The sequence below is a fragment of the Sarcophilus harrisii genome, chromosome 3 (assembly GCF_902635505.1).
Source record: "Sarcophilus harrisii chromosome 3, mSarHar1.11, whole genome shotgun sequence".
NCBI classification, from domain to species: Eukaryota; Metazoa; Chordata; class Mammalia; order Dasyuromorphia; family Dasyuridae; genus Sarcophilus; species Sarcophilus harrisii.
Window position 1 is genome coordinate 244,289,524 of NC_045428.1, and position 12,510 is coordinate 244,302,033.

At 33.9% G+C, this 12,510-nt stretch overlaps 1 protein-coding gene across 2 annotated transcripts in view; it reads right to left on the reverse strand.

Annotated features, from left to right (window-relative positions):
• Nucleotides 1-12,510, reverse strand: part of IFNAR2 (interferon alpha and beta receptor subunit 2) — a 38,682-nt gene that overhangs the window by 15,153 nt on the left and 11,019 nt on the right. The window contains exons 2-6 of one of the 2 annotated variants that reach the window (XM_012546776.3): nucleotides 10,859-10,946; nucleotides 9,113-9,148; nucleotides 6,319-6,442; nucleotides 3,207-3,376; nucleotides 2,105-2,262 (exon numbers count right to left, since the gene is read on the reverse strand). In XM_012546776.3, coding sequence (XP_012402230.1) covers nucleotides 2,105-2,262; nucleotides 3,207-3,376; nucleotides 6,319-6,442; nucleotides 9,113-9,148; nucleotides 10,859-10,913 — 543 coding nt within the window. In that variant the 5' untranslated portion in view covers nucleotides 10,914-10,946. The remainder of the gene's footprint in view (nucleotides 1-2,104; nucleotides 2,263-3,206; nucleotides 3,377-6,318; nucleotides 6,443-9,112; nucleotides 9,149-10,858; nucleotides 10,947-12,510) is intronic. The other variant, XM_031959347.1, reaches the window with a different exon arrangement.

Sequence of the window (12,510 nt, forward strand, 5' to 3'; positions counted from 1 at the left end):
CATCCATTCAGTTTCCAGTTTCTAGCCACTACAAAAAGGGCTGCCACAAACATTCGTGCACATACAGGTCCCTTTCCCTTCTTTATAATCTCTTTGGGATATAATCCCAGTAGTAACACTGCTGGATCAAAGGGTATGCACAGTTTGATAACTTTTTGAGCATAGCTCCAAACTACTCTCCAAAATGGTTGGATTCGTTCACAACTCCACCAACAATGCATCAATGTCCCAGTTTTCCCGCATCCCCTCCAACAATCATCATTACTTTTTCCTGTCATCTTAGCCAATCTGACAGGTGTGTAGTGGTATCTCAGAGTTGTCTTAATTTGCATTTCTCTGATTAATAATGACTTGGAGCAAAATGGATAATTTTGATAAAATTAAAAAGCATTTGCACAAACAAAACCAATGCTGCCAAGATTAGAAGGGAAGCAGAAAGCAGGGAAACAATTTTTACAGCCAGTGTTTCTGATAAAGACCTCATTTCCCAAATATATGGAAAACTGAGTCAAATTTATAAGAATATAAATCATTCCCCAATTGAAAAATGGTCAAAGGATATGAATTGATAATTTTCAGGTGAAAAAATTAAAGCCATTCCTAAGTCATATGAAAAAAAAAATGCTCCAAATCACTATTAATTAGAGAAATGCAAATTAAAATAATGCTGGGATATTCACCTCACATTTATCAGATTGGCTAACATGACAGGAAAAGAATAATAAATGTCGGAGGGGATATGAGAAAACTGGGACACAAATGCATTGTTTGTAGACTTTTTGGAGAGCAATTTGGAATTAGGCCCAAAGGACTATTAAACTATGCATAGCCTTTGATCCAGCAGTACCACTATTGGGTCTGTACCCCAAAGAGATCAAAAAAGAGGGAAAAGGACCCACATGTGCAGAAATGTTTGTAGCAGCTCTTTTTGTGGTGGTAAAGAATTGGTTTATTATAATAGATCAGTTGATCTATAACAAATTATTGGTCTATAACAAATGATGAACAGGCTGATTATAGAAAAGCCTAGACAGACATGCATGAACTGATACTGAATGAAGCCAGCAGAATCAGGAAAACATTGTACATAATAACAGCGAAATTGTGTGATGATCAATGACAGACTTAACTTTTCTCAGCAGTACATTGATCTAAGATAATTCCAATAGACTTGGGATGGAAAATACCTTCCACATCCAAAAAAACCCAAAACAAAACTATGGAATTGGATTGAAGCTAATGTTCACCTTTTTTGTTGTTTGCTTTTTCTTTCTTCTGATTTTTCTTTCTTGTCCATGGATTCATATGGAAATATTTTTTAAAAAATAGATAATCGTTTTATTGGATTCCAAGATCTCTTTTCCTTTAAGAAATAATTTCCAATTTTTGTGAGTTAGACCTATGGTTCCTTGATATGTGAATTTTATTTTCTTTCTGGCTGCTTGCAGAATTTTTTTCCTTTGACCTAGACGGTTCCAGATTATGACAATAACATTTTTGAAAGTTCTCATTTAGGGATTTCCATCAGGAAGTTATCAATGGATTCTATTTTTACCTTTTACTGTAATTTGAATAACTATGATTAAATATCATTTGTGATTTCTTGAAATATATTGTCTGGCTTATTTGGGGGGAAAGCGACATATTCAAGAAAAGTTATGAAGAGAGAAAATATAAGATCTGGCAACTATACTGGATAAGTGAAAGTGTGGAGTCTAAAATGGCACAAAGTTTGTGAAGCTGGATGATTAGAAAGATGCTGATGCCCTAACAAAATAGGAAAGCTTGGAATAGTTTTCTCAAATGCTAATGCCAAATACTTCTAAACAGTACCCTTTGAAAAGAGGCTTATGCCTTCCAAATTAAGGCTACTTTGAGTGACAAAGTTAACTTGCGCTTTAGGAAAATCACTTTGGTGGCTGAATGTTGGATGGTTTTGAATGGGGAGATTCTTGAAGCAGGGAAATCCATAGCATACTGTTTCAATAGTTTTTTCTTTAAGTTGTACATTTTGAACTAATTTTTAAAAATAAAAATAAAATAATTAAGAACAGTATATTAAAAGATTCTTACTATTGTAATCATAATATAAAAATCTACTTACTTGTTCTGACATGTCATGCGATTTCACTTTAATGACTACTGATGAAAAAAGTTCTTTTTCTTTATTCTTTATTATAGATAAGGATTCTGGAAAATGCACAGTGACATTGATTGCATCTTCAAAATAAAAAATGCTAACTTCTGGTGGATCTAAAATTGCTGTTTAGAGAAAACAAATGTGAATGATTCACAATTAAGGAATCATCTAAAGGCCAATGATAATACTTGCTTCACAAAGAACTTCTGAAATAATCATAGTATTTTACATATATATTCTTTTCAATCTGTCTAAAATTCTAGCTGAATCAAAAATCATTCTCATTTTACTAGTAGGAAAAATAAAGGACATAAACATTCAGTAAATTCCCCAAAATACTAAAGTGAGTCATTAGAGCCCAAAGAACAGAATTCAACCAAATGTTCTAACTTCTGGACTATTTTACTAAATGTATGTAACCAGATCAATCTCATTTCTACCAATGCTTTATATGCATTTTATTATTATTATTTTTATTGCAGTGAATCTCAAAGTCTTCCAAATTATTTACTTACACTTTACTTAGTGTAGAAATTTTGTTATCACAAAAACTTAGCAATATTCTCAGTCTAGAAGTTGACAATCATCTCTCTTAATGAAATAGCCAGAGGCTGATGGAAAGCACTACAGCAGTCAGTGTAAGGTGGGTCAATAATCTCTTTTGCCGAGTGCTTCCAGGACTAAGTTAAGCATATCTGGTGTCACTAGTATGTCTAATATGTAAGATAATGAAAATATAGGGCATAAGAGTATATATGATGGGGAGTGGTACAGAAACAATGTTTCAGGAGCCATTTAATGGCAGATGATCAAACTCGCTATCCCTTTGCGACATTAAGTGGTATTAATTATATACGATACAATCCTTTTCATCTTCAAATGCTTAGATAATATGCTTACACATAATCACATATGAATGTACATGTAAGAGTGATAATTTTGTTGTGAGTTGGGAAATGAAAGAAACTAGACATGCTAAAAAGAGATGTAAGGCCTATGAAGTCAATTTTATTTTTATTTTACCCTAATCTTATAGGAAAGCAAACATCAATAAAGATTAACTTACTGTCAGTTATGGGTAAGAATTCAAACACACATTCAAATAATTTTTTCTTTGAATTGAAGCCTGTTACACTGGTCAAGTAGGTTTCATTGGTTTCATAAATATCTGTCATGTTACATGATGATTTTGTGATATTTGTGCACTTTTCAACAGCCTTCCATTCTTTGTAAGCACTATATTCAAAGGAAAAGAAATAGGAAATGATTGATCTAATGTTTCTGTAAAGTAAATCACAAACTAAGCCAATACCTTAAACTTTAAAAATAAAAGAGGGGGATTTCTCTTTCCCCACAAGAGAAAAAAGCCATATTTGCAATTAAGAAATCACTAGTAACTTTGGGTATAATAATTTCAGCAGGATGATAACTAGGAAGATGGTGGGATCTAGTGACCGATTGTAGCTGGACTAGAGCCAGTATGTAGGTTAAAGTCAGAAGAGAGAATAAACTTCTAGAAAAAACTGAAGGCAACTAGAGTCAAGGGTCGATGTAGAGGATTGGTCACAGTGAAGAGAAATGTTGCCTTCTCACCAGAGATGAGGAGAGGAGGAAATAGTGCAGGATGATATGAAAGAATTATTATTACATAAGGGTAGATAGAGGGAAAATGTGTTATAGAAGGTGTGAGAGAAAGAAAAAATTTAAAATGGCCTATATGATGAATGAAAGTAAATAATAGTTAACATTTATTAAGCACATTCTATTTACTAGGCAATGTGCCAAGCATTAGGAATACAAAAAGGAGGCAAAATAGTTCCTGCCCTTAAGGAGCACAGAGTCTAATAGAAGAAACAAGAAGCAAAATATATATATATATACACACATATATATAAATTATATATATGAAATAGGAAATAAATAAAAAAAGGAGGGTATTAAAATTAAGAGGGATTGGGAAAAGCTTCCTGTAGAAGATGGCATGTTAGTTGGGACTTAAAGGAATTTAGTAGGTAGATATATAGGAGGGAGAGCATTCCAGAGACAGGGGATAGCCAGAGAAAATTCCCAGAGCTGAGATGGTGTGTCTTGTTTGTGGAACAGGCAAATGGTCAGTGTTATTGGTTATAAGAATACATTGTAGGGAATAAAGTATAAGAAGACTGGAAACATATAAAAGAGGTAGCTGTGGCTAAAGGACTTTGGATGTCAAACAGAAGATTTTATATTTGATTTTGGAAGCAATAGAAAGCTACTAGAGTTTATTGAGTAAGGAAATAGCATAATCAAATCTGAGCTTTAGAAAAATCACTTTGGGGGGAGGGGGTGGGGGGGTAAGAGGTGAAAAATTGGAACAAGAGGTTTGGCAATTGTTAATGCTGTAAAGTTACCCATGCATATATCCTGTAAATAAAAGGCTATTAAATAAAAAAAAAAAGAAAAAAAAGAAAAAAAAAGAAAAATCACTTTGTTGGTTGAATGGAAGATGGATTGGTGTGGAGCTACTTGATGTAAGAAGATTCACCAGCAGGCTGTTTCAAGAGTTCAGGTGTAAAGTGATGAAAACCTGCATCAGCGTGATGAAAGTGCCAGAGGAAAGAAGGGGGTATATTTAAGAGCTGTAAAGGTGAATTCACCAGAGCTTAGCAACAGATTGGATACTGGAAGGTGTGAGAGAGAGTGAAGAATTGAGGATGACACTATGAGTAATACTAGTTGAGATTCTGGTGGATCCAATCAGCAGTTTCAGGGATTTCTCCTATTCTGTTCAGAAAGATGTAAGAACACTGGAAACATAGTAAGAGTAATGTAGGATTGCAATTTGACAAGTCATGAACAGTGATAGGAGACCGTATAAGTGATTCAAGAGAGACTAGCAGGGTCCAACTGGTTCAATAAGGAGTTGAGACAGGGAAGAGAGAATAATATAGTTGGAGTAAGAGTGATGGCCTAGGAAAACATGGAAGGGTGGAGTTATTGGAAATCACAATGGAGGAACAAAAGGTTTAGGAAGAGTAAGGTAAAAACAAAGGTGAGACCATCCTTGTGTTTAGATAAGGTAAGTGTAAAAGTAGCTCAAAACACAGAGGAACTGAGGGGTTAGGATATTTGAGAGAACTTAATCACATATGTTGAAGTCCCCCAGTATGCATTAATGTTATTTTAAACTGAACTAAGACAAGTGTCCAAGATTTGGGAGTTGATGGTTTCATTGTACTCAGATCTCATTTGGAGTACTGCGTTCACTTCTGGGTACCCCCAGAAGGGGACAATCAGAATAGTGAAAGGCCATGAGTTCATGCAAGAAAAACCCATTGAAGTAACTGGGAATATTTAGTTTAGAAAAAGACAGACTTGCTGTGTGATCCTGGCAAGTCATTTAACCCCAGTGGCCTCAGGAAAAAAAAGAGAGAGAAGAAAATGAATAGGAAAAAGAAAGCCTTGAGAGGCTTATGATAATAGTCTAAAAGTATTTCCAATACTATATAAAGTAGCAGAGGAATTGAACTTAAGAGTACTTGGCCCCAGAAAGCAATAAAAGGAATAATTGCTGGGAGCTGCAAGATGCAAATTTAGATAAAACTTCCTAACAATGAGAATTATTTAAAACTGGAATGGCCTACTTTGGAAGGTTGCCTCCTTTGGCATCTTCAATGAAAGAATGGATCTATAATTCTGAGAAGTAACAGAATCTGGGATGCTCAGTTCAGATCCATCTTGTGACACACAGAGAATAATTCTCCCCTTCCATTCCCTCCCCAAAACAATAGACCAGTTTAATACACCAAATTAAGAAAAGAGAGCAAAATGACTCAAACTGAAAATTATTATTTTGACTTGTTAAAGAATTTGGACCAGTTTCTTCGAGTATGAAAATATATTTGATTAATCTATGGATTTGGCTTGTTATCTTAGTGTACTTGGCAAATCTGTGAGTTTGGTTACTCTGCATGCGTTGGTCAATTGAGGATTTTGGCTTGTTTTATAAAAATGATTTCTTTTTCCCTCTGGCTTACTACATTTCTACATTTCAAGTATCTTGGCTTAAAAAAGGAGGAAAAAAACCCAATAAATTTATTTTAATGTTTAGATCCAATACAACTAGATTTCCCTCAATAGTATTATCCCTCAAACAGAAAAAGAGAACAATTTAGCAAAGTACAAATTGTAAAACAGACCTCATAATTGTGTAAGACACAGTATAATGAGTTGGTATAATGGCATTGCTGCTTAATTTCCAAGACAAAATGTGCTGAAAATTATGAGACGTCATCGTTAAAATGTCATTCTTCACTGGCATTTCTAAGGAAAGAAAAAAAAATTAATCACAATAAGAATATTTGAACAAGAGGAAAAAAAGTCTTACATTCAAGTCTTTCTTAATCTATTCACTACTAACCAAGTTGTTAAATAGCCCACAAAGAACTGAGAGAAATGATTATGAACCACTAATGATTTGGGGAGATCCAAAGTCCCCCTTTTTTTTATAGTTCTCAGCTCAAAGTTCATTCTCTTGAAGGACATTACTGATGAGATTGAATTAACTCTTTTCAATCCTGGTCCAGCTAACCTTACAAGGAAGGAATTTAATCTAAGATAGGGAAGCCATTGTAGTCTGTTCAGGTTTGGGGAATGATAAATTCTTTGATTAGACTGCCCAAGGCTGGGGGTAATTTAGAAATAAATGGTAGAATCAAAATTCATTAGAATAGGTCCAGCCCCTCGTGGTAATATTCTCTTTCATTACTTGTTAGCCAATTAATGTTGATTGCAATCCTCTGGAATACCTGCTTTTCCAAGGGCATACAAGCAGTGAGCCCACCATGATTGTATTTGGCTTTTGAGAGTGTTATTGACCTCTTATTAAAATGCAAGCATTATTAATAAATGATATGTTTCTCAAACTTTTTAAACATGATAGACCAATGTAAGTCATGACCTATCAATCACTAGTTCAGGTAGAGGATCCTGAAGATCTTAGAAACAAGAAGAAGAAAGAGCAGTTATTTCATGTATAATTTCAAATGGCTCTTCATTGAAACAAAATGATTCTTCTACTTTGATGTCACTTAATCTTGTTTACCTCAGTTTCCTAATTTGCAAATGAGGTGGAAAAGTAAATGGCAAATCATTCCAAATATCTTTGCCAAGAAAACCTCAAAAAATGGGTCATGAAGAGTTAAACACAACTAAAAATAACTAAACAACACCAAATAAATATATAAGGGTTCTTTTCCTCTTTATTTGAAGAATAGATTTAATAGTTGATGGGGTATGCCAGGTTTTGTGTTTTTTGGGACAAATTGCTTTCCAAAAAAAGACTAGTTCATACTGATTATGAAAATGCAAATTAAGACAACTATGAGGTACCACTACACACCTCTCAAATTGGCTAAGATGATAGGAAAAGATAGTGTTAGATGTTGGAGGGGACTTGGGAAAACTGGGACACAAATACATTGTTGATGGAGTTATAAACTGATACAACCATTCTGGATAGCAATTTGGAACTATGGCCAAAGGGCTATCAAACTCTGCCTATCTTTTGATCCAATGGTGTCTCTATTGGGTCTGTATCCCAAATCCCAAAGGGAAAAGGTCCCACATGGGCAAAAATGTTTGTAGCAGCTTTTTTGTAGTGACAGGAACTGGAAACTAAGTAAATGCCCACCAGTTGGGAAACAGCTGAATAAGTTATGACATGAATGTTTTGGAATATTATTGTTTTATAAGAAATGATCAGCAGGATGATTTCAGAAAGGCCTAGAGATTTAAATGAACTGATGCTAAGTGAAGTGAGTAGAACCAAGAGAACATTGTACACAGAAACGATTATGTGATGATCAATTGTGATAGACTTGGTCTTTTCAATAATGAAGTGATTTAGATCAATTCCCATAGACTTGTGATGGAGAGAGTTAACTGCATCCAGGAAAAGGACTAAATGTGGATCACAACACAGTATTTTCACCTTAATTATTGCTGTTTGCTTGCTTTTTCATTCTTATTTTTTTTCCTTTTTGATCTGATTTTTCTTGTGTAAATATGTATAGTAGAATTACACATGTTTAACATAAATTGGATTACTTGCTGTCTAGGGGAGAAGGGTGATAGAAAGGGAGACAAAAATTGCAACACAAGATCTTGTAAGAGTGAATGCTGAAAATATCTTTATATGCATTTTGAAAATGAAAAGCTATTATTATTTTTTTATTTTTTTTAAAAGACTAATTCAAAGTTCCAACAACAGTGTATTATTATATCTATTTTCCAACATCCCCCCCAGCTTTTGTCTGTCACCTTAGACAAGTTGTGAAATGATACTTCAGAGTCATTTTAATTTGCATGTCTCTACTTACTAGTGATTTAGTAGAGTTTTTTCTTTTTTTTAAATATGGCTATTGCTGGCTTAGACTGACTATGCTCCTTTGACTACTGGTCAGTTTAGGAAGAACAAAAGAACAATTTACAAGGAAGCAAAGAAAAGATGGACATTCATGAATATAATTTCTTCTACTAATACACACACACATACATGTATATATATGCTTTCTTATACTGGTAATTTGTTGTTATATATTTTGAATCTTCCCTGATTACATGATAATGTTCTCTTTTATTTTATTTTTGTGTTCCTTTTCTGTTTTTCTCTTTTCTTATTCTACTTTTTAAAATAAAATAAATTTTTTGAAAAATAAATGCTTACTTAATTAATGATCTATTACTCCACTCCACAATGTTTGTACTCAGTTTTTCTGGGTAAGTTATTCTAGGTTCTCTTTGCCTTCTCAAATATATTCCATGCTTTCTTTCCTTTAAAGTAGTGGCTATCAAATCACGTCTGATATTGACTGTGGCTCCTCGGTACTTAAATTCTTTCTTTCTGACTGTTTCCACACATTACTGAATACTTACTCCTAAATACTTCAATTCCTATTCAAAGTTTATTTAAATCACTTAAAAATTTCTTACCCAATGAAGTGCATGAAGAGCTAAGGCAGATGGACTCTAAAAAAAAAAAAAGAAGATAATGCATCAAAATCACAGCAAATATTTCTGTAAGTTAAATTTACAATACTATAATATGTAATTATTGGTTAATTTCTTCCTAAGGCATATTGAATGTATTTGTGATTGTATGCAATCTAAAGGAACAGTTGTTTTATAACCTGAGTAAATTAAAATGGAAATCAGTTAAGATAAAGAAAATTTTGATGTAAGCAATATTAGAACAAGAAATACATATATGCATAATATATAGTTAGGAGGGCAGGATAATTCTGAAAATATGATTTATTAATTAATAAGTAATAGATTTTACAGGGAAATATAAGTGGAAGAGAGTAAAAAGCTGTTAACTATTGAGATGAAGATAGTGGGAGAGATGGTATGGTGATGCTGACAATGAGGAACACAGGGAAAGACAATAAAAGACACAATAAAAAAGGTGGGGGAAAAAAGAACAATAATCTAGGAAATGGAAAGACAAACTATTCAGAGAAATTGGTTTACTAGGAGGTAGGCCATTTTAGTCTGTTTGGGGAAGGTTCATTTGCACAGTTACACAACTGACAGAAAGGAACGATCCAGATGTATTTATTGTTTGCTGATTATAAAAAGCATATAATTTCGTAGAGCAAAACAGTCTTTAAAGGCTCTGCTCCAATAGACTGTCAATTGTACTTGTTGAGATAATCCTTGATTCTTTGGTTCATCTAACAACTGTTCACTGATTCTCTTATCAGTGTAAATCAAGGTATGAAAACAAAGAGAGAGGCTCACTGTTCTTAAGACAGTGCTACACAAAGTTCTAATGGAAAAATAATTCTTTAAAGATCATAATATCTTCTATATGCTTCTTGAATACTAAAAGTATTCAAGTCAAAATAAATGAGCAAAATAAGCTAATTTTAAGAGGCAAAATGAAGAGTGTATATTGTTCAGATTATGACAAGCAATTAGATAGGCTTCCACTAAGTTTGCCTATAATGAATTCATCCTTAATAAGTGTTACAGATAGATATCAAGCTGATGGAATAGGAATAGGAATGGGGGAATAGGAAGACTGGATCACACTGATGGAATTGAACAATACCTTCAGTGATCCTAAATTGTTTCCTGACACAAAAACCTGTTTTTAACACAAATATTCTCTCTGTAACAATATAGTGTGGTTAAAATTGCAAATCATGTAATACCACAAACTCAAGAAAAAAAAATCCAAATTGTTGGTAAACCTATAGGCAGTAGAGCGTGTTTGTATGTGTGTATGTAAATATATATATATATATATATATATATATATATATATATGTATATGGGCAGGAGGAATGTAAGCAGACAGCAACAAATTATCAGGGATAATTTATGAACAAGAAATGGCAGAAAAGAGATTAGGAAATGTAAAAGTAGAAAAGAAGGTAAATTGATGATAAAATGACATCTGAAGAAAGTGGATAGACAGCCCAACTATTATACTGGTACTAAGAAAATGTTCTTCGTATGGAAGAACATAGACAAAAAAATTTCACAAGTTGAAAGCAGAGATGTGTTGCAATCTATACTAGCCACAATGAGTGTATCACAGGTATACTCAAATATCAAATTATTCCTCAAAGGCCAAAAGGAGATTTACCAATGTCTGTGATCCTTTAACATGACTTTTAGTAATCACATGATTTTGCATGTAAGATAAAAAAATAAAAAAAAAAGACTTACCCTGGGGAAAGAAAAATAGTAATCCAATAAATAAAGTCCACTGGCTTAGAAGCATTTTTGTTAAGATTAAATTATTTTATTTTCACATCTGAAATGACATTAAATAAAAACATTATTTGATTTTAAAGAGCCTATTGAATACAAATGTTAAATGGACAGAGCCAAGATAACAGGGACAAAAGGCTGAATTCAATAAATATTTTTTAACCTTGATCCTTACAAAACTCCAAATTTTCCTCTCCTTCCCCCCCACCCCCCACTAGATGGCAAGTAATCCAAAATATGTTAAACATATTAAAAATACATGTGAAATACAATATATGTATACATATTTATATAATAATCTTTCTACACTAGAAAAATCAAATCAAAAAGGAAAAAAATGAGAAAGAAAACAAAATGGAAGCAAACAAAAAAAAGAGTGAAAATGCTATGTTGTGATCCACACTCACTCAGTGAGTCCTCTCTCTGGGTGTAGATGGCTCTCTTCATCATAAGATCATTGGAAATGGCCTCAATCATCTCATTGTTGAAAAGACTCATGTCCATCAGAACTGATCATCATATAATCTTGTTGTTGCTATGTACAATGATCTCCTGGTTCTTCTCATTTCACTTAGCATCAGTTTTGAATTAGTTTAACTTTGCGCTATCCTATAAAGCCAAGTCCCTTGAACAGACTAAGAAACAAAATGATTCTGGCTACAAATTTGTTATGTAATTTCAACTGGGCTCTCACTGAAACAAGGCAAACCTTTTATACCTCCCTAATCGATTTGTTATCCTGCTCATCAGAGCCATTATTCCAAATCTTTTAATCCCACCTGGAACTTCCCAATCTCTCTCCCCTTCCCCAACCCAGCAAAAGATCTCACCTCATATTTTACCCCCCCAAATTAAGCTAATTTGCCAAGAGTTCCTCTATACCTCTCCTTTCCATTTCATATCATTCAGGTATCTTCTCCTCTAGCTTTGTCTCCCCTGAAGGGATAGTCCTATTTACTAAAGCAAAACCCTCTAGGCACCCTTTATTGACCAGGGGGGTTTTCAAACTTTTTAAATAGGGGGTCAGTTCACTGACCCTCAGACTGTTGGAGGGCCGGACTATAGTAAAAACAAAAACTTTGTTTTGTGGGCCTTTAAATAAAGAAACTTCATAGCCCTGGGTGAGGAGGATAAACGTCCTCAGCTGCTGCATCTGGCCGTAGTTTGAGGACCCCTGCATTCTATCCCTTCCTTTGTTCTTCTTTTTGCTGTCCCTTTATAATCATCATTTGCTCTTTCTAATCTTCACTCTCTATCTAGTGGCTTCTTCTGTGCTGCTTACAAACACAACTATATCTTCCCATCCTTAAAAAAATTCTTATTTGGAGAGGATTCTGGGGAGATGGTGAAGTAGGGCAGAAAATTCCAAGAGCTCCAGATTTTCCCTACAAGTAAGATGAAATTGCACCTCAGAGTGAACGTACATGGTGACAAACAAGTAAGAGCTGGGGCAAAATGCTTGTGGTAGAAAAGATCCAAAAGTCAAAGGTCTAAACACCTTCAATATAGTTCTTCTGAAAGAGTAAGCAGCTAAATCCAGGGGTTAGTTGGGTTGAGAGGTAGCCTCATCCCTAGTCATGGGAATTTTGCCCTCCAATCAGTGTGGA